This window comes from Sturnus vulgaris, chromosome 9 (assembly GCF_052056855.1).
Source record: "Sturnus vulgaris isolate bStuVul1 chromosome 9, bStuVul1.hap1, whole genome shotgun sequence".
Lineage (NCBI taxonomy): Eukaryota > Metazoa > Chordata > Aves > Passeriformes > Sturnidae > Sturnus > Sturnus vulgaris.
Genome location: NC_142251.1, coordinates 2,533,921 through 2,561,244, shown reverse-complemented (window position 1 = coordinate 2,561,244; position 27,324 = coordinate 2,533,921). Strand labels below are relative to the sequence as shown.

The 27,324-nt window shown below is 42.7% G+C and overlaps 1 protein-coding gene across 1 annotated transcript in view; it reads left to right on the top strand.

Annotated features, from left to right (window-relative positions):
* The window catches only part of PATJ (PATJ crumbs cell polarity complex component), a 137,997-nt gene that overhangs the window by 58,855 nt on the left and 51,818 nt on the right, over positions 1-27,324 (top strand). The window contains exons 27-28 of the mRNA XM_088169636.1: positions 1,983-2,100; positions 24,098-24,294. Of these exons, the coding sequence (XP_088025762.1) occupies positions 1,983-2,100; positions 24,098-24,294 (315 nt within the window). The remainder of the gene's footprint in view (positions 1-1,982; positions 2,101-24,097; positions 24,295-27,324) is intronic.

Genomic DNA, 27,324 nt, shown 5'->3' with positions numbered 1-27,324 from the left:
TCAGACCTTTTTCATCTATTGCTGCTGTAAACTGGTGGGTGGAATATAGAAGAGCTCCAGTGCATAAATACATAGCTCCTTTTTGGCTTTGAACATGGGCTCACAAAGCAGTCGTACTGCACTTCTGTGGGGCTGCCTCGGAGTTGGAAAGAGTTGCTAATAGTGGATTATTAGTCCACATCCCTATGGGGAACCAGTGATATTTCTAGTCCAGTCTTCAGACAGTCACAAAAGACTTTGGTTTGAAAGCGGCCACATCCTGCTGGAAAATCTGCCTTTTCCTGTATCTTTTCAAATACTGGAGGTTTTTCTCTTGATTTGTTGGCGTTTATCCTCCTCTATTGATCTGTTTGCTTCAAAATGAGTGCTTTAATTCGTATAAAACCACTTAAAACAACAGTGGACAAACCAGATGTCGACATTATTTTGCTGATGGGCTGTGTAAACTGTGCGTTTTCTTCTGTGTTGATACAAAAACGTGGTGTAATGGAGTAGCCAGGCACAATTTTCTCATCTGGCTTTTCAGTGGGACAGGAGAGATAAGAGATATTTGTCCCTCAGAGCCATAGAAAACTGCTGGGTAAGCCTGGTTGCCTCGTGTAATTTCACACAGACTTTCTAACAAATGTTTAAGGTCTTAAAAAGCCAAAGGGTCAACATTTAGACTGTAAGTTATGACTAAATTACAGAGATAATAAAGTGACTCATTTGTCATAGGCAGCTGAGAGTGAGGCTGCAGATTTTCCATCTTTACCTGTTCAGCAAAGTAAAACCCAAGTCCTCCCTTTCCTCCTGGATCATCTGGATTTTGCACAGTTGTCTCTGAGCTGGCTTCAAGAAAAAAGTGGGAGGCACCATGAAGTGCATTACACCCTTTTGGAAAACAGCTGATGTGCTTCCAAGTGCTCTCACTACACACCTTTGCTACTGGTGGATTGAATTAATTCCATTTATTGTTGTGTTCTGTGTTCAGTGCAGTGCTTTCCTGTTACATTTAAATGGATGAGATGACAGATATCTTTGCCTCTCAAAATTTTCCACATATTGCAGCTCACTACTTGCACCACTCTATAAAAATCCAACTCCAAGAATTTAAAAATCAATACACAGGTTCAGCTTTCATTGCGCACAGTGAAAAAAATAAAAAAAAAAATCAAACCAAACATTATCCCGGGCTTGATGTGTTTGGGTGTTGTGTCATATTTCCCAGCCACAGAAGGAATTAATTACAGGAATTCTGGGTGCTCTAATGGCATCTCCTCCCTGGTGTTCCCTCTCTAAAGTGCATCCTGCTATTAGCAGTGGGCTTGCAGGGGATGCAGCTGAGCGTGGTTTAGTGGAGTTGTTGTGCAAACCAAGGCAGGACCCAGTTCCCTGGAGCTGTAAAACCAAAGCTGCTGCTTGTGCCAGTGCCTCCTCCAGCTCAGAGCCTGCTCTGTATTCCTGCCATGCGCCGCTATATGCATCATTATAGGAGCTGCCTGTATTTATGTGAGGTAATAGAATTTTATTGGGAGATATCATTCAAAATCTTTATTAAATCTACGCCAAAATATGGATGGACTGTGATGTTTAAATATTCATGTATGGACTAAGAGGATTGAGTTCTTATTTTATGTTTTTTAAAAATTGATGTTTATCAGCACCAGACAGTTTTGTTATGGAGGCATATAAGAAACAGAGTATAATTTAATGTTTGTTTTTAACCCTTGATTAATTTTCACACTTAGATGTTTATGAGAATACACAAGTATTTTATCAACAAGTAAATGTGCATGCACAATCGTGGTTTAGTTTATTTTTCTTGATGTTCAGTGTCACTTCTTGCTCTGCTTTCTTGCACAAAAAGCCTTTGCTGCAGAATTTAGCATTGTAATTAAGTGCTGTGTCTGTGCACATTCGGTGCAACAGACAATGGGAATTTTTTTTTCATGTGCTCTGAGGTTACAAAACATGTAACTCTTTGTCTTTGAAACCATCAGAGAAAATATGGGGCTCCACCTCCCATGAAGCTGCCACCTCCTTACAGAGCACTCGAAAGTCATCACGCAGAGGAGGTTGTTGTGGATGAAGAGGAGGATGAGGATGCTTATGCAGAGGGTGAGTAGTGCTCCAATCATTGCATCAGATCACATTTGTGGGACACAATCAGGTGCTGGTAAGCCTTCATGCCTTTCATTGCTTGTGAGAAGTGGTGCTCAGTGTGGCTGCAGCATCAGTCCTCAGCCTGGTTTGTAACTAAGATGCTTCTCCCCGGCCAGGCTCCCAGAGCTCAGCTCTCCTGAGGAGATGCAGGAAGGGCTGAGTTTATTTTCAGTCCCAGAACATCTAAGCTGTGTCTGGAGGAGTTGCTTGGGCAGAGATGTCAGCAGTGACTGGAGATGTTTTGTTTTACTGCTCTGATTTCAGTGGCAGTAGAGCAGTTGTAGGTTGAGGACCACTGGGGCAAAAATCCAGAAAACCTGCAGTTGATCCCAGGCAATGCTGTCCCAGCAAGATGGGTTCCTCTAAAAGGAAAAATCTGCTGATTTGTTGTTTTGGTGCTCTGCTGAAGAAAGGATCCCCTGGTTTTGGAGCACTCTGCATGGGGAAGGTTCTGCAATTGTCCCATTTAGGGTTTGGCAGTGGTTTGTGGTGATGCTCACTCTGTGGAAGAGCAGGGACCTAAGGAGCAGGAAGCAGTGCAAATGGAGAGCCTGCATGATTTAGATTCCAGCTGCTTTTGAATCACAACTTTGGTTAATTACAACTTTGCTTAAATGGAATATTAGTATCCATAGCTTACCTTGCAGTAAAATATTTAGGAATACTGAGCTTGCAATTAGGAGTCCTAAATTACTTTCCAAAATCAGTTGCCTTTTATTTTTTTATATCTTTATGCTCTTTTGTACCAAATCAGCATAAGGTGAGATGAGGCCTTGACCAGCCTGGTCTAGTGGAAAGTGCTCCTGCCCGTGGCAGGAGGTGGAATGAGATGATCTTTAATGTCCCATCCATCCCTGTAACATTCTGTAATTCTGTGTGGGCTTTTGTTGAGGTTTAGTTTGTATTTTTTTTGCTACAGTGATTTTTCTCATCATCTTGAGCTCTCAAACCGACTCCATAAAGCTCCAATTGTAACAAACTCATTCCAACTCGTTATTGCAGTTCTAATTCCCAGTCCAAGGATAGGTGTGATAAGTAGGCTGACACCTGAGTTATCTAATTAGGATATGCCTCAATCCAAGTGCTTGCTGGGCCTAAGTTAATACTTTGCACAGAAGTAATTCTTTATTCATGGGCTTGGCCATTTTTTAGCTCTCCTGCCATCCCTAATGATATTGCTGGCTGAGGCTGGAAGCTGAAAAAGTAAAGCTGCTGCTGATATTAAATTCATCAATCCTACCAGCCTTGGCAGCAGCACACAGGTCTGTTCAGGGGAATCTCCTGTCTTCCCTTTTTACTGACTGAAGTTGAATGTTTTGCTGTAGCCATCTTTTCCATGAATCTTGGGGAACAGAGATGTATTCTTCCCCACCTCATTCTGTTCCTTTAAAAATAAGAACAGGCCAGTTAAGCTTAAACTAAGTTTGTGCCTCAGCCCTTGCAGTAAAAAGCAAGTTAGAAATGATCCAACTGTCCTTAATGACATTAAGCATCTTGGCAGCTGTGGAATGGGCTTTTACAGAGTCCCTGTTCTGTGATCACTTGAAAAACAAAGTTTTCTCTGCAAATTCCAGCACATTATTCTTTCTGTGAACTACTTGATGCTCATAACTTCTGTCCTGGCTCTTGAGCACCTTTTCCAGAAATGCCAACCCAGACAGGAACTTGTCTTTCTTAACTGCCCATTTTTATGCTCATATTGCTCTGTTCCTTACCCACTTACCCAGCTACTCCTGCTGGGTTTGGAACCTTAACAAAAAATATATCAACAGGTGAGCTGGATTTATTGTCTTCCTTGTTTAGAAGAGAAGGTATCCAAAAGGAAGATGTGGTGTCAGCCCAGGTAAATTCACATCATAAACTCTCCTTTATTTGCTTCCTGTAGTTCTCAATCTCTGTCATAGCATGGAAAGCCTTAGAGGGCATTTTGAGGTGGGACAGCTGTTAAACTGTCCTCTTGTTTTGTTCTTGATGGATTTTACTTTATTTTTTAGCATTCTTATTAACACAGCTGCAGTGTCAGGGACCTGCTCATCAATTTCTTTCAAACTCCAGAAATAATTTATTTGCTCCGCTTGACATTTTTTTGTCCTTGCTTATCACTTCTTTCAGCCCTCCCTCCCATCTTTTGTCTCCACATCCTCTATCATTCCCCAGACTGAAAAAACAGAGCATTGTTAGTCTTCCTGCCATATTTGAGAATTTTTTTCCTTTTCTGTCCCATCCATGTTGCCTCAGTCTCTATGTTTTGTCTGTTTTCCCCTTAAAGTGGCTGAATAACCTTTTGGTGTTGATTTAATTTCCCCTAAAATCTAAACCCGCTTGCCTTTTGGCAATGCTTCCTTTTATTTCTGCTTTCCCACTGCTGAAACTGTAGCTCTGATTGTGACCTGTTGGAACAAGCAGTCATTTCTTGTGTATGGTCTCCCTTTTCTGTCCAAAGGTTGCTTTTGATCCAAAGAGGGCAAATCCTTGTTGGGAACAGAACTGTGAGGTAGTTTTTGGTTTAGAGAAACTCCAGGCATGTCCTTCATGTTTCTGTTGCTTAAGAAGTTTAAAGTTCCAGGTGTTTTGTTGTTTGTTTCTTTGTTTTTTTTAATGTGACTCTTGCACCCAAGACTCTCTAGTTTTACTTCCAACATCGTTTCCTAAGTTCTTAGATGGCTTTTCCTGGACTTTGAAGGCAAGTTGAAAGTTGTATTTCCTCTTGTTTTAATTCTTCTTCTAGTGATGCTGCCAAATCTTTATCTGTACTCAGCTCTCACCCTGTGTGTGGGTTTTGTTTTCCCTTTGCTTTGAGGCTGCTGCTCTTTCCAGGCTTTCAGTTTATGCATGGAAACTTTGCACAACTTGCAGCGTGTCCATCCTGCTGCCAAAGCAGCTTTCAAAACGCTTCATCCTCCACACCTGAAACATTACAGCACAGCTTTGGAGCAGGTTTGGAGTCTTCCCTTCCCACCCTTACCTGTGGCAGAGTTTTGGACTTCCCAAATCTGAAAAACACCGAGTTGTGAATGGGATTTTTTTTTTTTTTGCCTTTTTTTTTTTTTTTTTTAAATCAAAACAAGTAAAAGGAGTGGAGAGCACACAAAGGAGCTGATTGTGCTTGTGAGCAGCTGTGCTGCAGGCACTGGTAGGCACTGGTGTGTTTTCCTGGAGTGGGGATGGCTGGAGGTGTGCTCCAAGAACCTTCTAATGGATTTGTGTGCACCCCGTGGTGGCTCATTGCCATAATGAGGGGTGGGTAGTAAAAAAGAAGCAGAGGAAATGGATGGGCAGAGCAGTTTTGCAATGGAATGTTTCATGAAGTTTTCCTTGGGGGAATTCCTGGCTGTACAATTTGGATGTGCTTTTGTGACCGAGTTGCAGCAAACATAAACTAGATGGGAGAGAACTGAAAAACCATTCTAGAAAAAGTGAAAGGACAACTGTTGAAAGAACTTGAAGTCCTTAGTTTCAATTGCTGTTATCTTTTTAGTGGAATCTTTTGTCAGTTAGTTGACTGAGATCGATCTGGTTGGTTTCAAATCAGTCTAAAATAATAAAAATAGATGGTAATAAAAAATTTGTGGAAGGTGGCTTGGGTAATGGACTAAGCTACTGCTGTGCTCAGACTTCCTGTCTGCAAGGATATTTAACTGTATCTAATAAGGGGATAATAATGCCCCCTTCCTCTTATTTTGTCTCTAGATAATGTAGAAATCAATGAAGCTGTAAGAAAGCATAATGATTTATCTTCCTGAGATGCTTTTTTGAGGAACAGTGGTTTCTCAGTGGTTTCTCTTGCTAAAGCAAGAGATTTTAAAACTTCTCTGGTATCTTGTCTTTGCATTCTTGACTCAGAGGGTGGGGAGGCCCTGGCATGGAGAAGTTGTGGATTCCCCATTTCTGGAAGTGTCCAAAGCCAGGCTGGATGAGCTTTAAGGTCCCTTCCAACCCAAACCATTCCATGGTTCTGTGATAAATCTGTGGTGCAGGAGGGTTGGATTGGCATTGGGCAGCTCTTCCAACACCTCTGAGGTTTTTAGCAGCCTCCAGATGCCACTGATGTCTGTGATCATTATATTTTATCAAGTATAAAATAAAAATTTTCTATTTATTAAAAATGAAAGATGGAAAAAAAAAGGAATGGAGTTCATTTCAGACTTTGAGGAAGGTATGGTCAGGTTCATGGGATGGGCAGAATCAGGATCTCTGGAAGTGTCTGCACTGCTGTGGGTGAGGATGGCAACGTGATGATCAGCATTTTGGGAAAATGCCAGGATTACTAACAAATGACTAAATAAAAACCAACCCACTCATAATTTCTGGGTATCTCACTGTTTGGAGTCTGGTTTATGCAAAGTTGTGCTGAAACAAAAGAAAAGGAATGCTAACTTTTCATTTTGGGGGGGGGATCACCTGAAAATGTTGATCTTCAGTGGAGGCAGCTCCTGCAGCCAAACACTGCCTCTCCAATAGATGTCACTGCAATCAACAGCAAACAGAGATGATGCTCAGAGGGGAAGATGTAGCTTGGAAAAAGGCTTTATGAAAATAAAATATTGCAAAAGTAGTAATTGCAAGATATAATGTTCTTAAATATAGTACCAAGTGTGTTTAATACGGTGGATTTCCTTAGATCAGGCAAGAGCCAGGATTAGACAAATAGAGCAGAGACTTTCATTTCTCAGCTCTGTGTTAATCTCTATTTAATGTGACTCTGTGCTGCTAATCTTCTTTTCCCATTCTTGTTCTGACCCATAATTAGCTCGAATTCATGGGGTTTGTAACCAGCCCTAACATCAGATCCAGAGCTGCTGTGCCACCCTGGGATGGGTGAGGGAGGTGGAGTCACTGCACTTTGAGCTTGTGGGTTCGTCTGGGGTTTTGTTGTTGGGCTGGTTCCTTCACTGCCTTTGTGAATCACACGCACAGTTATCATCTGATGAAGTATTGCGAGAGGAAATTACATTTTTGATGAAGTAATAGTAAAATTGCAGCTGGGACTTCTTGTGTTTTTTTTTTACTGTGTGCTTGACATAATGCACTGAACAGATGGCTGTGTGTGTGCTGTGAGACATATTCTAAAGGAAGGACAATGAACTTTAAAAATGAACAAATTAATGATATTAACGAAATAACCGAGTATTTTGAGTTGTTTTAAATGTAGCTTTTGGAAGAGAGAATTAGTAGGACTTCCCAAAATAACTAAGTATGGTTATAAATTCAGAGAGAGATTTTTATCTTTGCTTTTTTTTTAATTACTAAATGAAGGATTTTGAGTCTTTTCAGTGTTTCAGCTCAGCATTCATTGCAGTGAAACTAATATTGCTTGTTATGGTGTTTCAACAAAACACAAGTTATGATGAAGTTTGAGCCTTTTCATGCCTATAATGACAGATTGGTTTTGTCTTCTGACATTAAAAAAAAAACCCCAAAACAAAACAAGCAAACCCTAAGCCACGAGCACATCTCAGTGCTGGGGAAACTGCAAGATTTGCAGCGTCGGGAGAATAAGGGATTTAATGAAGCCGTTTGTGGGAGAGAAATTAATTTTTAACCCCTGTAGCTCGCAGGGAAAAAAAAAAGGATGCTCAGATAAATAAGATTATTAACTGCTCCTTTGCCATGCAGTGGGTCATTAGGCAGGAAGGTACCTGCAGCTGCCAGGCACACAGGCACGCTGGGGGTGACTCGTGTTTGGGGATGGAGATGTCATTCGGATGCTGGCAGAGCACAAACAGCAGCTGGGAGCATCCGTGGGTCAGATGTGGGAATCCAGGGATCTGCTGCTCCCTGCATGCTTCCATAGGCAGCTCTGCTCTGCTGGCAGATGTAACTGGGAGCTTGTGGGCAGCCCGAAATTAATATAATTGATGGCATCTCGTAATAGAAACAGACAGACGGTTTGCCCTTAAGGAGAGAAAAATCTCAGGAAAATAGGCCCAAGGTCGTCAGAAGAAAGACAAGCCCTGAGCCTGTGTGTGATGAGGATTTGAGCTGCTTACAGCCCTGAATGTTTGTCAGGAATGCAGATTTCCTGAGTACATGCTGGTACAGCAATGGTACAAGGGGGTTTCCCAGGTAAGGATTCACATCTATCTCTATGTCGTGTTTGTTTCCAGCAAGTCATTTTTAAGCGTTTTTAATGATAATGTAGAACTAGTGAAGTGCTGGAGAAAGAAAATTATAGCAGAGATTTTTTTTTTTTTTTTTCTTCAGTTTGAAGCATGGACATATAGCACGATTGGAATTTTGAATGCATTTAATATCTTTAAAATATTTTCTCTTGTGTTTGCTTATAAATCATTGCTTCTGTGTATGCCAGTGCTCCACATTCTTGTATACAAAACTGACTGGAGCACACAGTGCTTAAAGTATAAGAATTCGTGGCATTAAATTTCTTGCTGTATAGAATAATCTACTCTTCCATAACTGTTATTGTAATGCAGAGACAGATGGCTGAATTTTCTTCACTTTGCTTGTTAAGAATGTGTTAGGTAAATGTTTTTAGACTAAAATAAAAAGCTGCTGGGAATCTAAACTGAATATTCAGCATTTTCTTGGTAGAAGGAGGCAGAGCAGGAATAAAGCAATGTGATAGTAAACAAATGAGCTATTTGCAATGAAGGATAATCTAATCTTTAAATATTGCCTGAGATTGCATTTGTTCTTAGGTAAGATCTTTTCTTCCAACACCAGCCAGGTACCCAGAGAATAGCACTGAAATGCTGGGCATGAAATACACTGATTAGATGTTATAAGGTTATTACATTGTCTGGGGCTTGGTGCAGGTGGCTGATGTTGCTTGGGATCTTTGATCTCACTCCAGTGCTACAGATAAGTAATTTCAGATAGGAGACAATGTCTGTGGTATAAATCTGTAAACACAGGTACAAACTTGCTAAGGGAGGATGATCCAAGTAGGTCTTTATATATTCCTCTCACCGAAGTACTCTTAATATCACTGCAATGACTTGCAATTAAAAATATGTTAAAAGGATGTAAATATTTAAGTAGATAAATGAAAGGCAGACACCGGCTCATAAAAGGTGGTTATGTGTTTATACTCTTGACTAATAACCTGATTTTTAGATTGGAAGATATCTTTCATCATTGCCACTGTAAATGATGTTGCTCCAGCACACAGAGAAAAAAAAAAATTAAAAAGAAAACTCCACAGTGCCTCATGTCTTGCCCAGACTAGCACAGCATTGCTTCTAGTTAGAATACAGGGCAGATTATTTGCATAATAGCTCTGTAACAAAATTGTCTGCTCGGTTTTAGCAGTAGCTGCTCCCAATACGTAGTGGAAGTAGGGCTCTAACAGAAGGGAAATATAAAAAAATGTTAAATGACAATAATTTTATTCTTTACAGACATTACCTAGTTCTTCACAATATTGCAGCAATTGAGGCAGGTGTCCAGAATCACTTCTTGAACTGTCAGGAGAAAGTTGAAATTATTTTTTGCTTCTCAGTCTGAAGACTTGATTCTCCCTTATTCCCTGTCGTGGCTTAGGGGCAGCTCATCAGTTTGAGCAGGTGTGTAATTGCTCTTTATCAGGGTAGGTGGCATTTAAAGAGCAATCCAGAGTATTTATCTCTAGGTGTGCTGGCTACAGTACACTGTGACAGACCAGTGAAAATTTGCTTTATGCCTTGTAGTGGCCACGTGTGTATTGAAAACTGATTGCAAGCTGAAGGCATTAGGAAGGAAATCTATATGCAGATTTATTTGTGTGTGTGTGTGCTGGCTGCAACAGATGAGCATCTCTGTTTTAATTTGAGCATCACCAAATTCAGGACACTTTTGCCTTATTGGCTTTAGAGGAGATGTGGCAGCTGGCTGAAGGGCAGGTGGTTCTTTCTGCTGCCCCAGAAGCAATAATGAGCCTTTTATAATCAGTGTGATGATGTGCATGTCTGTTTGCTTCATCAGTGCTTGGAGATCGTGGCTTGTGCTTCTCTCTCTCTGCTTCCCCAAGAAGTTGTTAGAGGAAATGTTGTAATCTGAGGTTGTCCAGGGAAGCTGAGGCTGCCCCTGGATCCCTGGAAGTGTCCAAGGCTGGGTTGGATGGGGCTTGGAGCAGCCTGGGATAGTGGAAGGTGTCCCTGCCCATGGCAGGAATGAAATGAGCTTTAAGGTCTCTTCCATCCCAAACCGCTCCATGATTCTGTCATCAAGGAAACAGCAAATTTTGGCTGCTGGGGCTGGGCAGGGATGGGGCTCTGCTCCCCAGAGCCATGGGGTCAGCACCTCCCTGGAGACACCCCTTAATCCAGGCCAGGCCCCCTGGGGAATGGGAAGGGATTCCCAGCACCTGGATGGCATCATCAGGTAGCCCTGATCCTGGTGCTGCCAGCCCTGTCCTTGCCCTGCCCTCCAGCTGCAACTCAGGATCCAAGGGCAGGGTTAATGCTCCAGCACATCTGGGATTGTTTGGGGAACGAAAGGGAGAAGGGAGCAATGGGGTTGGGGAGTCAGGAAGGTGCAAGAGGAGCACAGGACAGGTGAGGGGACAGGTTGTGGTCATGGTCTGGGGGAAGGACAAGAGGGGAGGAGGATCCTGCTCCTCTGTTTTGTGCAGACAGGCCAGCACAGAGCCAGCAGCAGCAGCTGAATGTGAGACCTCCTGCTCCCGTGATGAGTGTTCCACTGCCAGGGGACAGAGCTGCAGGTGAATTACAAACCTTGGCTTTGCCAGATCATTCGTGATTGTTTTGTAGGTGCCAAGTGCTTTGAGCAGTGGGATTTTTGTTTTGTTTCAATACATTGGGTAGTTTCAGAGGGGTTTTGTGTCCCTTTAACTGAAAAACAAGCATGTTAGTTATCACAGGTTTATAAATTCTGGTGAGTTTTTTCTGCAGTTTCAGAATGGTAAGCCTAAGTAGATTTTTTTAACCTGTAAATGTTATGCTTGTATAGTATCCTGAACTCTGTGTCTCTAGAAGAGTACAGACTTCCCACTCCTTAGGTGAGGTGAGAAATCATCATTTCCATGGTGTGATGGTCCTGGGAACATTACAAGATACTGAAGATAAGTTCCCATACTTGCAATGTGCTTTTACTTAGTGGTGAGCCATGTACCCAAACTGGGAGGGATTTGAGTGGAAAATCCACAGGCTGGGAAGGCTCAGGGCATTTTCTTGTGTGCACTTGCATGTGGAGCTAAGTTATGGCTCTTAAGGTTGTGCTGTGAGAGCAGAGAGGGATTTCACCTCCCAAAGGGCTTTTGGAGGCCTCCTGCTACTGGGGCTCCATCCCTCCAGGTGCTGTGGGAGCATCCCTGGATGCTCAAACATCACCAGAGTGAATCTCCTGTATCACCACAGTGTGTGCTGGTCCTGGAATGTCTGCCAGAGCTGGGACAGCACTGGAGAAAGGAGAAAGGATGAGATTCCCTCCTGCTCCCTGTGCCATCCTCACCTCAACCTGCGCCTTCAGAACTGAATCTAAACCTTAGCTAGGTTCTGAAACAGAAACTTTTTTTTCCTCAGGTATTTGGCAAAAAAATCTGGTTTAAACCCATTAGGTTTGGCTGCAATTTCCTCAATCCATTTTGTAACCTGTTACTCTTTTAGAGAAATGAGGGATTATTTAAGGATTAATACAGTATCACTTTGTTGTGCATCATTAATGGATTTAAGCAGACAATGCTGTAATTTTAGAGCAAGAGTTCATTTCAGGATTGAGTTGTTAGAAGAGCAGGCCATGTGATTTTTAAAATATTGTTTGTATAGAAGATGTGGTTTTTTAAACACTGTTTTACAAGGGCAGAAAGCCACAGAGGGACCAGCCCGTGGTGCCTAATGGGGTATCTCTGAAAGGCTGGGAGAAGAGTGGAAGGGGAAGAAATGGGATGAGACAGGAATGTGGTGGATGAGGGAGCAGGGAGAGCTCTGTGCAAGGATGAGCACGGGCAAGGGAAAGATGAGGCGAGGGAAAGGGGTGGGAAGGGAATTTGTGAGGAATGGGGAGCTCAGCAAAGCCTTTTGGGGCCAGAAGGATGTGGCTGTTGTTTGTGTGTGCAGGAGGGATGGGGATGCTGTGGGATGGGGATGTGGAAATGGGGATATGGGGATGCCTTGCACAGGAACACTGATGGGGAAAGGTGTGAGGATTTTAATGAGTGGTGCTGTGAGTACTGCAGCTAATGAACTTGGGTTCCCACAGATTTGTGCCTCCCACCCACCTGGCCTGGGTGTTGAGGAAGGTGTGAGCTCCACTTGGAGCTTTTCCTGTGGCTGGAGCCTTCCTGAGGTTTTCCCTGGAGAGAATTCTCTGCCTTTATTAAAGTGTGAGCTCACACCGAAGCCTTTCCCCCAGTCAGGGTATTTATCAGCTTTCTCTCCTGCCTATTTCATGAACTTTTTATAGCACTTTTGAGACCCCTGCTCCACCATGAGATTTGCTGCCAGTCCAGAGGTTTTGGGGCAGGAGCTTGGATTGCACGGGGAGTAGTTGCACATGCTGTGTTCCAAAAAAAAACCAGAATAAAATCAACTACCCTATTAAACTAGGCTTAATTTCTATTAAGAGACTAAAATATAATTAATAAACAGTGGAGCATGACCCCTGGACTGCCATTGGGAAGACCTGGCATCTCTTTGGTGGGTTGCCATCTGTTGGATGTCTTGCTTGGCCATCTGTCATAAGAGACACGAAGCATCTTGAGACCTGTGGAGCTCCACACCACAGTTCCCAGAGGTCAGGTGGCCATGTAAATTTAAAAATAAAATAAAATAGAATGCAGGATCCATAGAGTTCCAGCTTACCCAAAAGACAGTGTTTATTACTGATGAATAAGTGTTGGGTGCATCTGAATCATCTTATTTGAAGGCTAAATTCCATAAGAGGGGGGAAAAAAAAATATCAACTGAATATTAAGCCAAAAGAATTACAGTAAAAATTACCATACCCCACTCTTACTTTTCCCTCGGGCATTTATTTTTTAACTTTCTCTTAGTTGATTTCCTCCTCCAGCCAGAGTGGAAAAAGTGAGTCTATTTAATATAGTAAAGTTTATCCATTTAGCTCTTCCTCCTGGATTAATCCTTGGAGATGGGTTTCTTTTGCCAGAAGGAAAAAGACTACTTGACATATTGCAACTCTCTGCTCACATACATCATCAATTTCCTGATGATAATTGTGTTCATTTCAAAAATGCCCGAAGCGTAATGCATTAATATCTTTATTTCATTAAATACATTAGAGGAGAAGCTATTTGTTGTCTAATAACATATTTTGGTACTAAAAAAAAGAAATCATCTCTTCATATACTCTGTTCACTTCTTTGTGATACAATTTTTCTTCTGCAGAAAAATGAATGCCTTGCTTAGCACCTCTTACATGAAGGAAAGGTGTCTGACCCTGGCACTTTTATTTTATTCTTTTGTGGAAGAGAAAACAGGTCTGCTAGGCTCTGTTCTTTGGAGAGCTTAAAAATAATCAGAATAGAATTTCTAATGCAAAATATTGTTTTATTTAATCAAATCTGTCAAGTGTTCTGATGTCATAAGTGCAGCACAGACCTGATTAACTTCTCCCATAGACTCCCAGGACAGCTGATTAAAGAAGATGTATGGCTTATTTAGGGAGAGCATGCAACTGCTTTGTGATTTCACAGGATCATTCACTGGGGGATTTGTGTGGAGAGGAATTGTTATCCACTCCTCTGTCCAGGTTCCCCTGCCTCACCTGATGGGAGAGGAATTTGGCAGCTGTAAATGCAGAAGTTGCTGCCTGACTAACACTTGCAGTGCTAGAAAAAGATCTGTGTTCTCATTAGCAGTGGGTGCCCACTTATTTTCAATTTATGTCACATAAGACAGTTGAAAATTCCTCCAAAAACTCTTGCTGTCTCATTTTAAGAAGAGACCTTGGAATGAATTATTTATTTAGTTGGTGCATTTCTCTTTTGGAATAACAGCCATAATCCAGCAGTGTGTTTTCAGCCTGGAATTTTGTATTTTAGTGGTTTGTTTACATGAGAAGTGTTCATTTTGTCATCCTCTCTAGTGTCCTGCTGAAAACCTGCTCCAGGAAGGAGGAATGGATTTACAGGAGTCTGGAATGAGAGCTGACTTGGGCAGAGGAGGGAGGAAGGACCTTCTCCTTCATCTCCACTTCTCCTGGGCTAAAACACGATCTAAAATCAGAGTGCTGGGCTGTGATTAACACATTAGACACCATAAATTGGGACATGGTAGCTGGAGAAATGGAAATACATAGCAAAAGAATGATTATTGTGTATTTATGAGCAGGAGAGGCTTCAAAGTGGAATTGTGGGTGTGCATTTGTTTTGTTCCAAGGCACAGAAATCTGCAGCAGTGCCAGGTGTCACAGTCATTTTTCACTCGTGTTTCATTTTACCTCAGCAATCAAAGGCAAGCCATGACTTTGGGAAACCCAGGTTTGTACCTTACCAAAGCCTGATGACTCAAGTACAATTTGATAGCTCAAAACTCAAAAGTGGTCAAGTAGTTTGTAAATGTTTGAGGAGCTGTAATTAGTTTGATAGAAGATGAAGCAGGTATGAACCTAACAAAATAGATAATCTGCCTAAATTAAAAAAAAAAATGAGGAGATAAACCATCTGAACAGCATTGTGGGGCTGGTCAGGTCTTTTCCATAAGTGAACTCATGTCCTCTAAAAGCTAGATATGCAGCTTTTTAAATATTTAGCTGCTTTTTAATTTAAATTGGCTTTTCATTTCATTTAAACCAAACATTTTCTGCTTTTAACATGCACTGGAAGTTTTAAAAGGCAATCTGCATAGAGATCTGAGCATACTCTAATCCATTAGCATAATTTTCCTGAATAGCTTTTTTCATTTAAAGTATGTGTGCACCCAGAGAATTGAGAGGAATCTGGACCCAGCACTGACCGTAGTAAAAATCCAGCTTTTGCCTGAAACAAAGAGCTTTTCTCTCCACAACTCCTTCAGTGGGAATGAAAATAGCTTATCAAACCTGAGCAACTCGTTAGGGGCTGAGAGAGGATATTTTTCTTTGCTGGGCTGCGAATAAAAGCTGGGAGTGTGAAGCTGGGAGTTGTCAGCTGGAGAATTGTGGAAGTGTTTGTGGCCGTGGTGGGGTGGCAGAGCCTCCTCTGAGGTCACTGCACAACGAGCTGAGTGTGAAACCTTTGGCAAAGTGGAAATTAGACCATTTAAAACCAGGTTTGATCACCACAGAACCGCCATTATCTGCCAGGAAAATAACAATGCTTCTGTTAAAAATCCCGGTTTTAAAGGAAAACAGGGCAGTAAAGACATTTTTTTTTTTCTTGTATTAATTTTAATTGGCATGTTTGTGTGCAGCGTTTTCATTAGGAAGCAGTTGTTTGTATTTTAATTGCATTCTCCTTTCTGTCCAAATGCAAACAGTAAAGGCTGTTAGGAAAAATATAAAGTATGGAAGGAAAGTTGTTCACAATATCTAACATGATTTAATTAATTAACCAAATGTATTGTAAATTTTGTGTTTCCTTAAATGTTTGTATAGCTCATATATATAGTTAGAATAATACTATATATACTAAAATACTTTTGCTATGTAGTAAAAGTACTTTTTTATACAAACAAATGTTTGTATAGCTTATATATATATACTTAAAATACTTAGATCCCCATAGCAGGACTAAAAAAGGAACGTGCAACGTTAATACAATATTTTGGTGCAAGTAAATCTATTTTTGTAGTAACTAGCTTGACAATCAATCTTCAGCAAAACAACTGAAACCTAAAAATAGTAAAGAGGATTAAAATTTATCATTAAGATTGTCACTGAATTAATTCACTGAAGTAGCTGATCATGATCAGTCTTCTGTGGGGCTTCTTGCTCTTAAGGCTCTCTCTGTAATTCCCAGCCCAGCTCCATTTTCCTGGCCTTTACAGTCCCAGTGATTCATCCAGCTTTAATCTCTTTAATCACTGTCACAGCATATTTAAAAACTGCTGTGCAAGCAAATTTAAGACTTCTGGGGTGGGGGCTTTTAATCCAAAAGTTTAATGTAGTCCTTGCCAAGTCACTGTGACGTGGCTTTGTTGTGTCACAGCTCTGTGCTGCCACGGCAAAGAAAGATTTGGGACTCGCCACCATCTCTTATCCCAGTGCCCAGTGTCATTTCCTCCTCTTCAGCTGCTCTTCCCTTGTCTTTTTTTATTTTTATGGCTTGTTAGTGCAACTGTTCTGATTTTATGTGAAGTTTTACGTTGTTTGAGTTTTTTCCCTACATTTCACAACGCGTGGCAGTTCCCTTAGAGACCGTCCTTGAAGAATGTTTTTTAGATCTTTGGGCTCATCAGCACGGGCTGTGTTTGCTGCTCAAAAGGTCTTTATTATTAAATCCAAATTCCTCTAGTCCCACTCTAGATGGAGGAGGTTCAGGCTCTTCCTGCAGGTTCTTAAATTAATCGAATTAAATGAATCACTAAGCGAGGAATGTCTCACCACCTTGACTTCTGACTTCTGTGCTGCCTCTTGCAGTTACTTATCACTGGGCCCCTAAAAGTCTTCATTAGGTAATAAACTCTCAGTTTCTGACAAGAGCCTGACACAGTTCTCCTTAATTAGACTCCATGCAGAAAGATTCCAAGATAATGGCAGTGCCAGTCGCTTTGTGGGAACGTCATTATTACAGATTAAACACTGTCATGATCAACTTACATTATTCCTGTCAGGGGAGGAAGAATTTAAATGTTCACAATAGTCATTTATTTGCATTGAGACCAAGTGGGGAAAGCAATGGATTAGAATTCCCAGTATTCAGACACATCAAGTGAACGAGCAGCTTTCAAATCCAAGTGTAGGGAAGGGGGTGACAGATCCCAGCAGAGCAAAGTGAGCAGCAGCAAAGCAGAAAACCTGCTCCTACCAGGAGCTGGGTGAGCCTTGCAGGTCCCTCCCACCTCCTGAGATCCTGTGGTTCTGTGAGAGTAGGTTAGGAAAGGAATTTCTGTCCCAGCTGGGAGATATTCTCCAAAACTGAGTGGTGAAAGGGGTGGTTAAAGCATCAGCAGCTGGGAATCTGGTGCTGGTGCATCCTTACAGATCCCTGATGCTCAGTGCCAGGGGACAGCTGCAATTTCCCTGGGACTTTGCAGTTTTTCCTGATGCTCCTGCCCTGTTCTCTCACCAAGGCTTCCCAGAGAGCTGTGTGAGGCTGTTTTCCTCGGGGAGCTGCAGCAGAGATAACTGAGCCTTATCTCCAGGATGCTCCCGAGCTGGGGGAGCTCTGGAGAGTGCAGGGTGTTGGCTTTCACTGACTTCAGCAGCGTAGTGCCACAAAATACATCGGGATATTTACATTAAAGTGTTTTTAATGGGATTTTTCTCTCTTAAAAAAGCGGGTCTACAGCAGCTGTCATTGGAACCTACCTCACATTTTCAGGATTTAATTACTCCAAAACGCCTTCAGTCTGGCATTTCACAGCCCAGGCATAACCACGACGTGATATATTTTTACACATCACCATTTGTATCTTAACAGAGGATTTTATCAAAAGGACCAAAAAAAGTCTTTGTTGCTATTTGGTTGTGTCTAATCAAGCAGTGGCAGTGTGATGCTCCAGCAGAAACACCCAGTTTCCCAGAATGGTCATTGCTTTCCTCCAAAGCCTGCAGGACCTGGGGAGCATCAGCTGGAGCAGGGGCACCCCCAGCTCAGCTCCAGCGAGTCACTGATTGCCACAGCACCCAGAGGAGGTCACTTCTGAGCAAACCCAAGTGCCTGCATGGGGGTTAATGCATCATTTGGAAGGCAAATGAGTGGAAGGATTGTGTGCAGGGGAAGGCAGATTCCCTAATAATCACCAATTACTAGCATGGGGATGCTCTATTTAGCACACTTCCACTAAATCTCCTTTTAAAAGATCCCAGATAAACATAGGCTCATCATGGCCTTCTCATCTAATTAAAACAAGAAAAACATACAATATCTCTTCCTCGGAGGACTTAAATGCTGTGGAATGGAAGAGCAGCCTCAGAATGAAGCTTTGGGCCTGAATAAGGAAAAAAATTGTTGGTAAAAATTCCATTTGTGCAAAATGTTGGTGTGAAATGGTGCAAGCATTGGAGGTGCTCTCTGATATTAAGGACCACAGTTAGCCTGGTTTTCAGTCACTTTTCTCTGTGCTGTTGTCTTTGGGGATGTGATGGTTCCTTTGATTATAGGAAGAAGTAATTAATGGTGACAGTTTCTAAATGCCACCTGCTCAGGGGAGCAGGCTGAAATGATACTTGAGTAGGATTGTGGAGGCTCTCATTATCCCCTTCTTCCTGGATGGCTTAACAAGCACCAGCAGGAATTTCCATCTTCTGTAAAAAGTGATGTGAGGGACAGGTGGGATTTAGGGGGAGCAGGAAAGTTTCCTTTTGTGAGCTGAGAACGAGAGGAGCAAAACAGAATTGGAGCTGGAGGGAGCAGCGAGAAGAAACTTTGAGATCCCGAATAAAAGCCTGAATCCTTCACACAAAACAAGAGGAAAAGAGAGAATTCTCAGCTTAGGGTAAGAATATTGTCTCAGGAGAGTTTAATGCTTGCTAGTTTTTCACTTGAGGTTTTGTGAGCTGTATTTGTCAGAGTGTGTAGCCCACACCTGGGCTCTTTGTGGCACCTGTGCATGCTCTCTCCCTCACGGAATTTAAAGCAATGTGAGAATATTTTGGCTGACAGTATTTTGGGGAAGAAGGGGCCGTGGAGCTCTTTTTTTCTTAACTGGGAGAATTAATTGAAGTCTGCCAAAGGGAAAATTGAGTTTTGTTTTTCCCTGCAAATCGTCACTTCAGGTTTGGGAAATGATTTCCAAATGGTGTCCATGAAGCCAGGTGCTGCCAGAGGGAGTTTGTGGGGGATGCTGAGTGTCTGGGTCAGGTGGGGACCTCTCTGTGCCCCCAGCTTTGGAGATAACAGCACTCACAAGGATACACCTCTCATCACCTGAGGGAGGGGGACTGCTGAGAACAGGATCTCTGGCCCTTCCATTTAGATTTTTGAATACAACTGTCCTATTTTTCTCATTCTTGCTGACCACTGAGAGAAGAATTGTAACGACTTAATGGAATTTAGAAAAGCATTATAGAAATACCCTATTATAAAGCTTATGAAAACAGATGAGTGCATCACTTTTGAGATAAGGTTTGAAGAACTCTCTGCCTCCTTGGAGCTGAATAGAGGGCTAGTGGGAAGATTAAAACAATAAGCTTATTATATTATTAGTAGTGGGAGAATTCTAAACCCCATTTGTTCAATTATGGTCCCTTCAATATGCTTATTTAGGTTCTTGTAAATTGTAATCAGTAAATTAGACGTGCTGCCCTCACAGCTTTAGGGTTAGCTTTCAAGGGACTTCCTACATTAATTTTTTTTAATGTTTGTAGTGAAATCAAGAAGGGAATTGGTTGCTTGATATGCGGGGTTGGCTCTGTGCAGTGGATGCTGCCTGCATTCTGATGTCTGTCACTACCCAGTGAGGAGCTGTGCTGCTGCAGCACTGCCTGAGCTGTGCTGGGAAGGGCCAGGGCTGTAACCAGGTTTTGTGCTGTGGGATGAAAATGGGAGATAAATGCATTAGAACGAGCCCAGGCTGATAAATGAGATCTCCAAAAGCCAGCATATGCTGTTAATAGAGATCTGAGGCGACACAAGAGGGATGGAAAATCCTCAGCATCACCTTCTATATTCAAATATCAGCTGTTGTCTCTCTTTCTGGTCTTTTCCCCCTTTTCTTTATATTTTTGCCTTGACATTTTTAATATTGAGCATTTGGTACTAAACCAAATCACCTCGCTGAGTCATCCAGAGCTTTTTTCTTTCCTCTTTTTCACCTTTTCTGGATAGACTCTCATTTACATCACGAAAAGACACCAATTTTCCAAAGCAACACCTCTTCCCTTTCAGCTCATTTAACTGGACGTTTCAGCAGGTTTGGGAAACAGGCTCTTCAGCCCTTTGCAAGTGCTTTATATCTATCTATTTATCTATACATATATATATAAGTATATATCTGTCATTTAAAGAGCCTTTTTTCTTCCTGAGAAGCAGTGTCTAGCTGTGGCATTGGTGATAAATTGTGTATTTGTTGCAGGACTAGATCGTTGCAAACTCCAATATCCTGACCATATTGTCCCCATTTATTTCTTTCATCTCTCTGTTTAATATAATAGGAATAGTGGCTGAGGCAGGGAAACATGCAGCAGCATAACAGTAGATTGTTTGAGAGCAGTTGCCTCCCATTTCCAGGGTTTCCCCTTTGAAATGTAATTGTCTGCTAATATAACTGGGAAATACCATTGCAGGAGTGATCACTAAAGCGTTTACTCGTGCTTTTGGCTCGTGCTACATCTGCGTGGTATTTTTAAGAGAAGCTGGCTGCAGTATTAGCTGGTGAAATATCCTTGGTGAGATGTGTTTGCAGAAGTTGTGATGGGCATATTGTCACCGAATGTGGAAACAGCCCCGAGTTGTGCCAAAACAAGAGATTCGTGTCCCATGTGTGATGCAGCAACAACAGAATTACAATTGCCTCGTGTAAAGTATCTGGTAATGAATGCAGATAATGGAATTCTTTGCAAAAGCAGATGCTAGCTGGCTCCCCAACCCTAGGCAGGGAGCTGAAAACTGATACCAGCTGGAGGGGAGAAAAAACAGCTGAAAAAAGGCATTAAAAAGAGGATGCCTTAGATGCAGGTTTGTTTAAGCAGTAAATACTTGTTTAAGATAATCTTGTGAGATCCTTATTAAAAGGCAAAGTGAGGCTACCATGGCAGTGCTGTAGGAAGTCAGCTGGATGCTCAGAGGATATTTGTATGCAGATTGGATGAGTGAGGCAGCACCGCTGGGAATTTGTTGTCATTTTATTGCCTGGCCAGGACAGCTCTTCCTGGCTGAGCTGCAGGAGATGGGACTGGGGAGAGCCAGAACCTTCTGCTGGCCAGGGAGGAGGCAGCCCATGCTAGGAGAGGGTGGATTTTAAAAGCAGGGGTCTCTATTTGTCCCTTCTCCAGGACAGCAGATCCTCCTGCCAGGATGGAGATGGGGCTGGCTCGGAGCATCCTCATCCTCCCTCTCTGATCTCCCTCTGTTTTACCTCTTGTCACCTCAGCCATTTCAAATCACAGAATAGCTGCTTTGGAAATGAATGTGATAATTTAGAATCAAGGGCTTAGTTCACACAGAGGCTTCCTTCTGTTATAAGTAAGGATTTTTTCCAACAAATATTGCAATAGGGAAGATGCTTTAAAAAAAAACCCAAAGAAAACAACCCAGCCCCTTTACAAATAAAGCAACCAACCCTGGGCTTGGTCTCTGCTTCTTGCCCGGGTAAATTTTTAATTTACTCAAAATTTGTTCCCACAGTGGGGCATTTTGGCACAGCTGGAGCACAGAGCTGGGACTCAACTCACCAAGTTTCCAGACCTGGCCCAACGCTGGCAGACCAGGAATTTTAGTGAGGCTTTGTCCCATCCCAGGCAATTGCCCAAACTACTGATTTTTGAAGGACTAAAGCTCACTTTTAGTTTCAGCCCAGCTCAGAGAGGAACGTACATGTGGTTCTGAACTGCCAACATTTCCCCCATGTAAGAAAACTCATTTCTGGGGAGGAAACACGGTGGAATTACAGATTACCCTCGGTCTCAGAGGCAGGAGCAATGTGTGTTTGCAGTGTCACAGGGCTGCTCATGCTGGGGAATTTCAGGTGGTTTTACTGACAAGCCAGGAATGAGTTTTGAGGCAATCTCTGAAGATGTGCAGCCTCATCTGCACTGCATTTAAACGTGTGTGTGTGTGTGTGTGTGTGTGTGTGTGTGTGTGTGTGTGTGTGTGTGTGTGTGTGTGTGTTTTCCTTGCTCCTTCAGCTCCTGCCTGTGCACCCGGCTGTGAGTTGTTAAAATGCTGCTTTGGACGTGTTCCTTGCTCCTGGCAAACAGAAGTGAGATGTGTTACCCATGTACAACAAGCAGTGGAGGGAGCTGTGGCAGGGAGTGATGGACAGCAGCCCTCCAGCTCCCGTTCTTAGTTTTAGCCACAAAATTGCAATCAGTAAGAAAAAACCTTTTTTGCTGGTGCCCTGTTCTGGGGTGTGCTGCAGCTCCTTGCTGTGCTGTTATGAGTTATTTGTTTAATTGTGGTGGGCAGCAAATGTCTTAGAGCTCTTCAGGTCTGGACTTGGCCTTTTGTGGGCAAAGAAATTAAACTTCAGTGCTGTGAACAAACCAAGTGTGGCTGTATCTTCCTTGCTTTCAGAAACACCATTTTTTGAGACCATTCCTGTCTTGCTGTTCTGTTACTAAGAAGACAAAACAATTTCCAAATCCATGTAGCAAACCACATCTCTAATTACATGTTGACCCCATTAGTTAAGAAATACATTAAAGAACCATGCAGCTGCATGGATTGCCATTTAACACAGTTACAGGAATTTTTTGGGGGCATAGAATTGATAGTAACAAATGACCTTTCTAAATTTTTTTTGTGATATTCTTATTGTATGCAGACCTCTGTAGGGCTTCAGCAGCTTTCCAGGAATAACATCTCACCCTGGCTGTACATTCTGGGGGTTTTAGGCTCAGGCACTGGGGATTTTGAGCTCGTAAATACAGCGAGGGGAGAGCTGGCTGGTGCCTGTGCTGCTCTCAGTGTGGGTAATTCTCCTGGGTGCAGCTGGGGCTGGAGATGCTCTCCATGTCCCAGTGGGCTCTGCCAAGGCACAAGGGGCTGCTGCAGCTGGAACAATTACTCAGGAAGAGAATTCTTGGAGAGAAGAGCCACTGGGAATGTCCCATGTTCAGCTCAATCACCCTGGCAGCACAGGGGCTGGTGGGAGGAGCATCTCTACCTCGTCTTCTTTCTTCTCAGCAGTTTTTATTCACTTTTGGTTGCCTCCCTCTCACCTTGCCCAGCTCTTTTCCCTCTTTCTTGTTGTCATGGGAACATTCACTACAGCAGTTAAATCATACTATTAAAATATGCTTCCCCAGGAGAGTGGTGGTAGCTAATATTGATCTAGCTCCTGCTGCTGACTCAGGGATATGGTTGAACATATAATATCCCTTATTTCTCCTTTTCATGCATAATGCAGCAGTTTCTTTCACCTTGGGCTGTGTGCTAAAGGTGACACCCAGCCACAGGGATATACTTTGATTTGCTTTTTCAAATGTGTGGCTCAGCTGAAGGGTGCAGGTGGTGGTTTAAAATCTGAAAAGGGAAAGCAGACAGGAAAGAGCTGCCCTCCCCAGCAAAGGTGATAGATGTTTGTATGCCAGTGGTGAAAACACACTCAGATTAACCTGTCAGCATCCCCAGCCACGCTGTGTGCTCCGAATAACTTTGGAAATACATCAAGCCCTGTCACAGGAATGCTTGAAATGCAGATGAAAGACAAATAACTACCTTAATATCAGGTGAGGCTGCATTTAAAAATGCAATCACTCATCTCCATTGTCTCTGACATCTGCTCTGCGTAATCAGCCCGTCAAGTTCAGCAGAGCGTGCTGAGAAGATTCCTGAGTCACCAGGAAGAAGGAGAAGGTTTTACCTTGAGATGTGAACTTGCAGTGGTGTTTGAGCCATTAAGTGCTTCAGTTTCCCTCAGTGGTTAATTAACCAGCTCGAACTTTACGAGAGTTTCCTGAATTTGATGGGTTTTGTAAGGTAAAGGTGCCTCTGGAATTTCCTTGTTTACCCTCCTTTCAGAAAAGTTTTGGTTTGGAACCAGGCTGTTGTACAAATAATTAAAATAGTATGGGTTTAATGTGAACAATATTTGCAGCTGATGCTGCATTTTCCTGTGTGACTGATACACATGGAGCAAATGGTATTTTAGAGTCTGTGCTGAAAAGACCTCTGTTAAAAACACTTATTTGCTGAGAAGCCATAAATTTCTGGCATATTTGTGCGTGTTCTTGAACATCTGCATGTAACTCGCTTCATACTCTAACTCCCTTTACGTTTTGACCTTTTTAGAAAAAATCAGGCAGAGATATGCAGATCTCCCGGGAGAATTGCACATTATTGAGCTGGAGAAAGACAAGAATGGGCTGGGGCTCAGCCTGGCTGGCAACAAGGACCGCTCCAGGATGAGCATCTTCGTGGTTGGGATCAACCCCGACGGCCCCGCGGGACGGGACGGGCGGATGCACATCGGGGATGAGCTCCTGGAGGTAAAATTGTGACCTGGATGCACTTGGGGATGAGCTCCAGGTAAAATTGTGTCCTGGATGCACGTGGGGATGAGCTCCAGGTAAAATTGTGTCCTGGATGCACTTGGGGATGAGCTCCTGGAGGTAAAATTGTGACCTGGATGCTCGTGGGATGAGCTCCTGGAGGTAAAATTGTGACCTGGGTGCACTTGGGGATGAGCTCCAGGTAAAATTTTTTCCTGGATGCACTTGGGGGATGAACTCCTGGAGTTGAACTCCTGGGGGATTGGCTCCACCATGTAAACTTTTTCCTGGATGCTCTTTTGGGGATGAACTCCTGGAGGTAGAATTGTGTCCTGGATGCACTTGGAGGATGAACTCCTCCAGGTAAAATTTTTTTCCTGGATGCACTTTGGGAATGAACTCCTTGAGGTGAAATTGTGTCCTGGATGCACTTGGAGGATGAACTCATCCAGGTAAAATTTTTTCCTGGATGCACTTAGGGAATGAACTCCTGGAGTTGAACTCCTGGGGGATGAACTCCTCCCAGTAAAATTGTGTCCTGGATGCACTTTGGGGGATGAACTCCTGGAGGTAACTGTTCCCTTTGGGAGAGGCATCCTGAGCCTTTATTTAAAGCCTGCACGTGGAATTAGGTGGCTGAGCGAGGAGCTGTGCTGATTTATGCCAAGTGAGAACTTGGCCTTTGGCAGGTAAATGTGTCTGCAGTGAAACAAAAATCACTGGCCTGTGAAAAGCAATGTCTTGTCAGCAAAGTCTGTGCTCTCAGCATGTTCACAAGCTCTGCATGGGGAGGGGCTGCTGGAAGGCAGGAAGGGGACAGTAAATCAGTCCTTGGAGTGCATGTGTGGTTTACAAGGAAATTCACACTTCACGTTAAAAAAAAAGCCAAAACCCCCTCAACGTTGCCATATGTGTTTTTACAGATGACAGGGATATTCCCCCTCCTGAAAATAAATTTCATGCTATAATCTGTTTTGATCTGTTGCAACTTAAAATACTTATTTTCTTTAGTTGTGTCTGGCACGAGTTCACCCACAAGGCAAGAGAGCTCGTTAGCAAGTGGAGTGTTTTGTCTTCACTTTTTCTCCAGTCTCCTTGCTTCACCTTCAGCCTGAAAATGCAGCTTTTCCTTCACTTCACCTGGGTTTTTGGGCTGTTGCAAAATGACATTTTGCTGCGGTACCTGCAGTGATTCCCCACGTCGTGATTGCTTCAGTGGTTTAAAAAAATCATCCATCCCTGGGGATCTTCCCCTTGGAGAGAGACTCTCACTGAGGAGCAGGATTTGCTGACCTGCTGCTCTCCGTGGGTGGTGATGCTTTGATCTTTCAGCAACTCTCTGTGCAATCAGAAAACCACCTATTTTTTCACATTTCTTGACACAAGAAAGAGCAGTTTGACTGCCTGGGGGTACCCTGGGAATAGTCAGAATTGTCCAAGCATTTGTCATTTTCTAACAGTTCTGTAATTAGGGGGTTTCAATACACATAGTACAAGAAAGACTTTTTTTTTTTGGCTATAAAAACACCATCGTCTGAAGTTGATTTCATTTTAAGTGTGAGAAAAGGTATGAAAGTCTGGACCATAATGGAGTAGGGTAGGAAAATTGCTTTCTCCTTCAGAATGATGTTTTTTCTGTCCCTGGCACTGAATTCTTACGGTAAAAAGAAATGGAAAATATTTCAATTTTGGGTATGTTGAAAGAACATATGGCACTGTTTTCCTCTTCATATCATAGGTAGTTGCTGGTAGAGCAGAGAATCTAAAGTTAAGTACATGAAAAGGTGCCATTAATTACATTAATCACATGTACCTCAAGGCTGAGTTTTCAATGGATGAGCCACATTATAAGGAGTTATATTTCCCAAAGTGATGGTGTTGCCCTCATTCCTCTCCTTGTTAAATTGGAAACAAAACGAGGGGTTTTTTTTCCTTTCAGTAGAAGGAAAGTGAGATTCTCCATCTCGAAATTGCCAAGATTCAAATTAAAAATTCAAGGAGACTTTAGTAACTACCTTGTTTATCTTTGCAATCCAGTTTAAGATGTGCCATTAGTGGGCACAGGAGTACAGTTCCTTATAGGAAAGGATAAATTCAAAGGGATGGGCTGTGCATTAGCCATGGGCAGTGGGAGGACAGAACTCAAGTCTGGTTCTGACCTGGCTGCATGTTTAAAGTACGTTTGCATCTGCACTTTTAATTACACCCCAGTTTTCAATACTGGAATGTCTCAGCAAGAGAAGGGATTCACATCTTGGGAAGCCTCTGGCATTTCTGGGCTGTCCTGGGATGCCCCAGTTGGCCAGTCTTGCTCCATTAGAGCAGAGGATGCCACAGCAGGGTGTGCAGATTATTCCCTGTGGCTTCTGATGGAGTTCAGGTTAATGGGATGGCCATTTAGACAGATAGATATTACCTGTTCATTTTTCTTGTGAACTGGAGTTTGATTGGATTCAATTGAAGGATGTGGGATGCTGCCAGGCTGCCTCAGCTCCTTTTTCATAAAATCTTTTGTTGCTGAACTAATGAAATACCAGCTCACTTTTAGCTTCTGCAAACAACTGTAGCAGTTTGGGGGCATGATCCTGGCTTGTTTTTACACAACCTGACACTGATGGAAATGCAGGTCACATAAAAAACCTTCATGTGAACGTTAATTTTTAATACCTCTTCAGTGATGTATTTTGGATAGGTATGTGCTGCAAAGAAAACAGCTTTTTGAGGGAAGAAGGTGCTTTCATCCTACTTTTATACACGTGGGAAAACTACTCAGGCCAGAATTTGGTCCCTGCACAGAAGAATTTATTTTTTTTTAACAGGACACAAGTTCTGCTTTTCCATTCTTTCCCCAAGCAAAGGAACCATCTGTGGTGCTCCTGCCTCTCTCTCGTGCTGGTTTAGTGCAGGTGCCTGCACTGCTTCGTGTCTTGTTAGGCTGGGCTCAGTGCTGGGGCTGATTGTGCCCAGCATGGCCCTCAGCAGGTTCACCTGGAGCTCTACCTGTGCCTCGAGTCCTGCTGCTCCTCA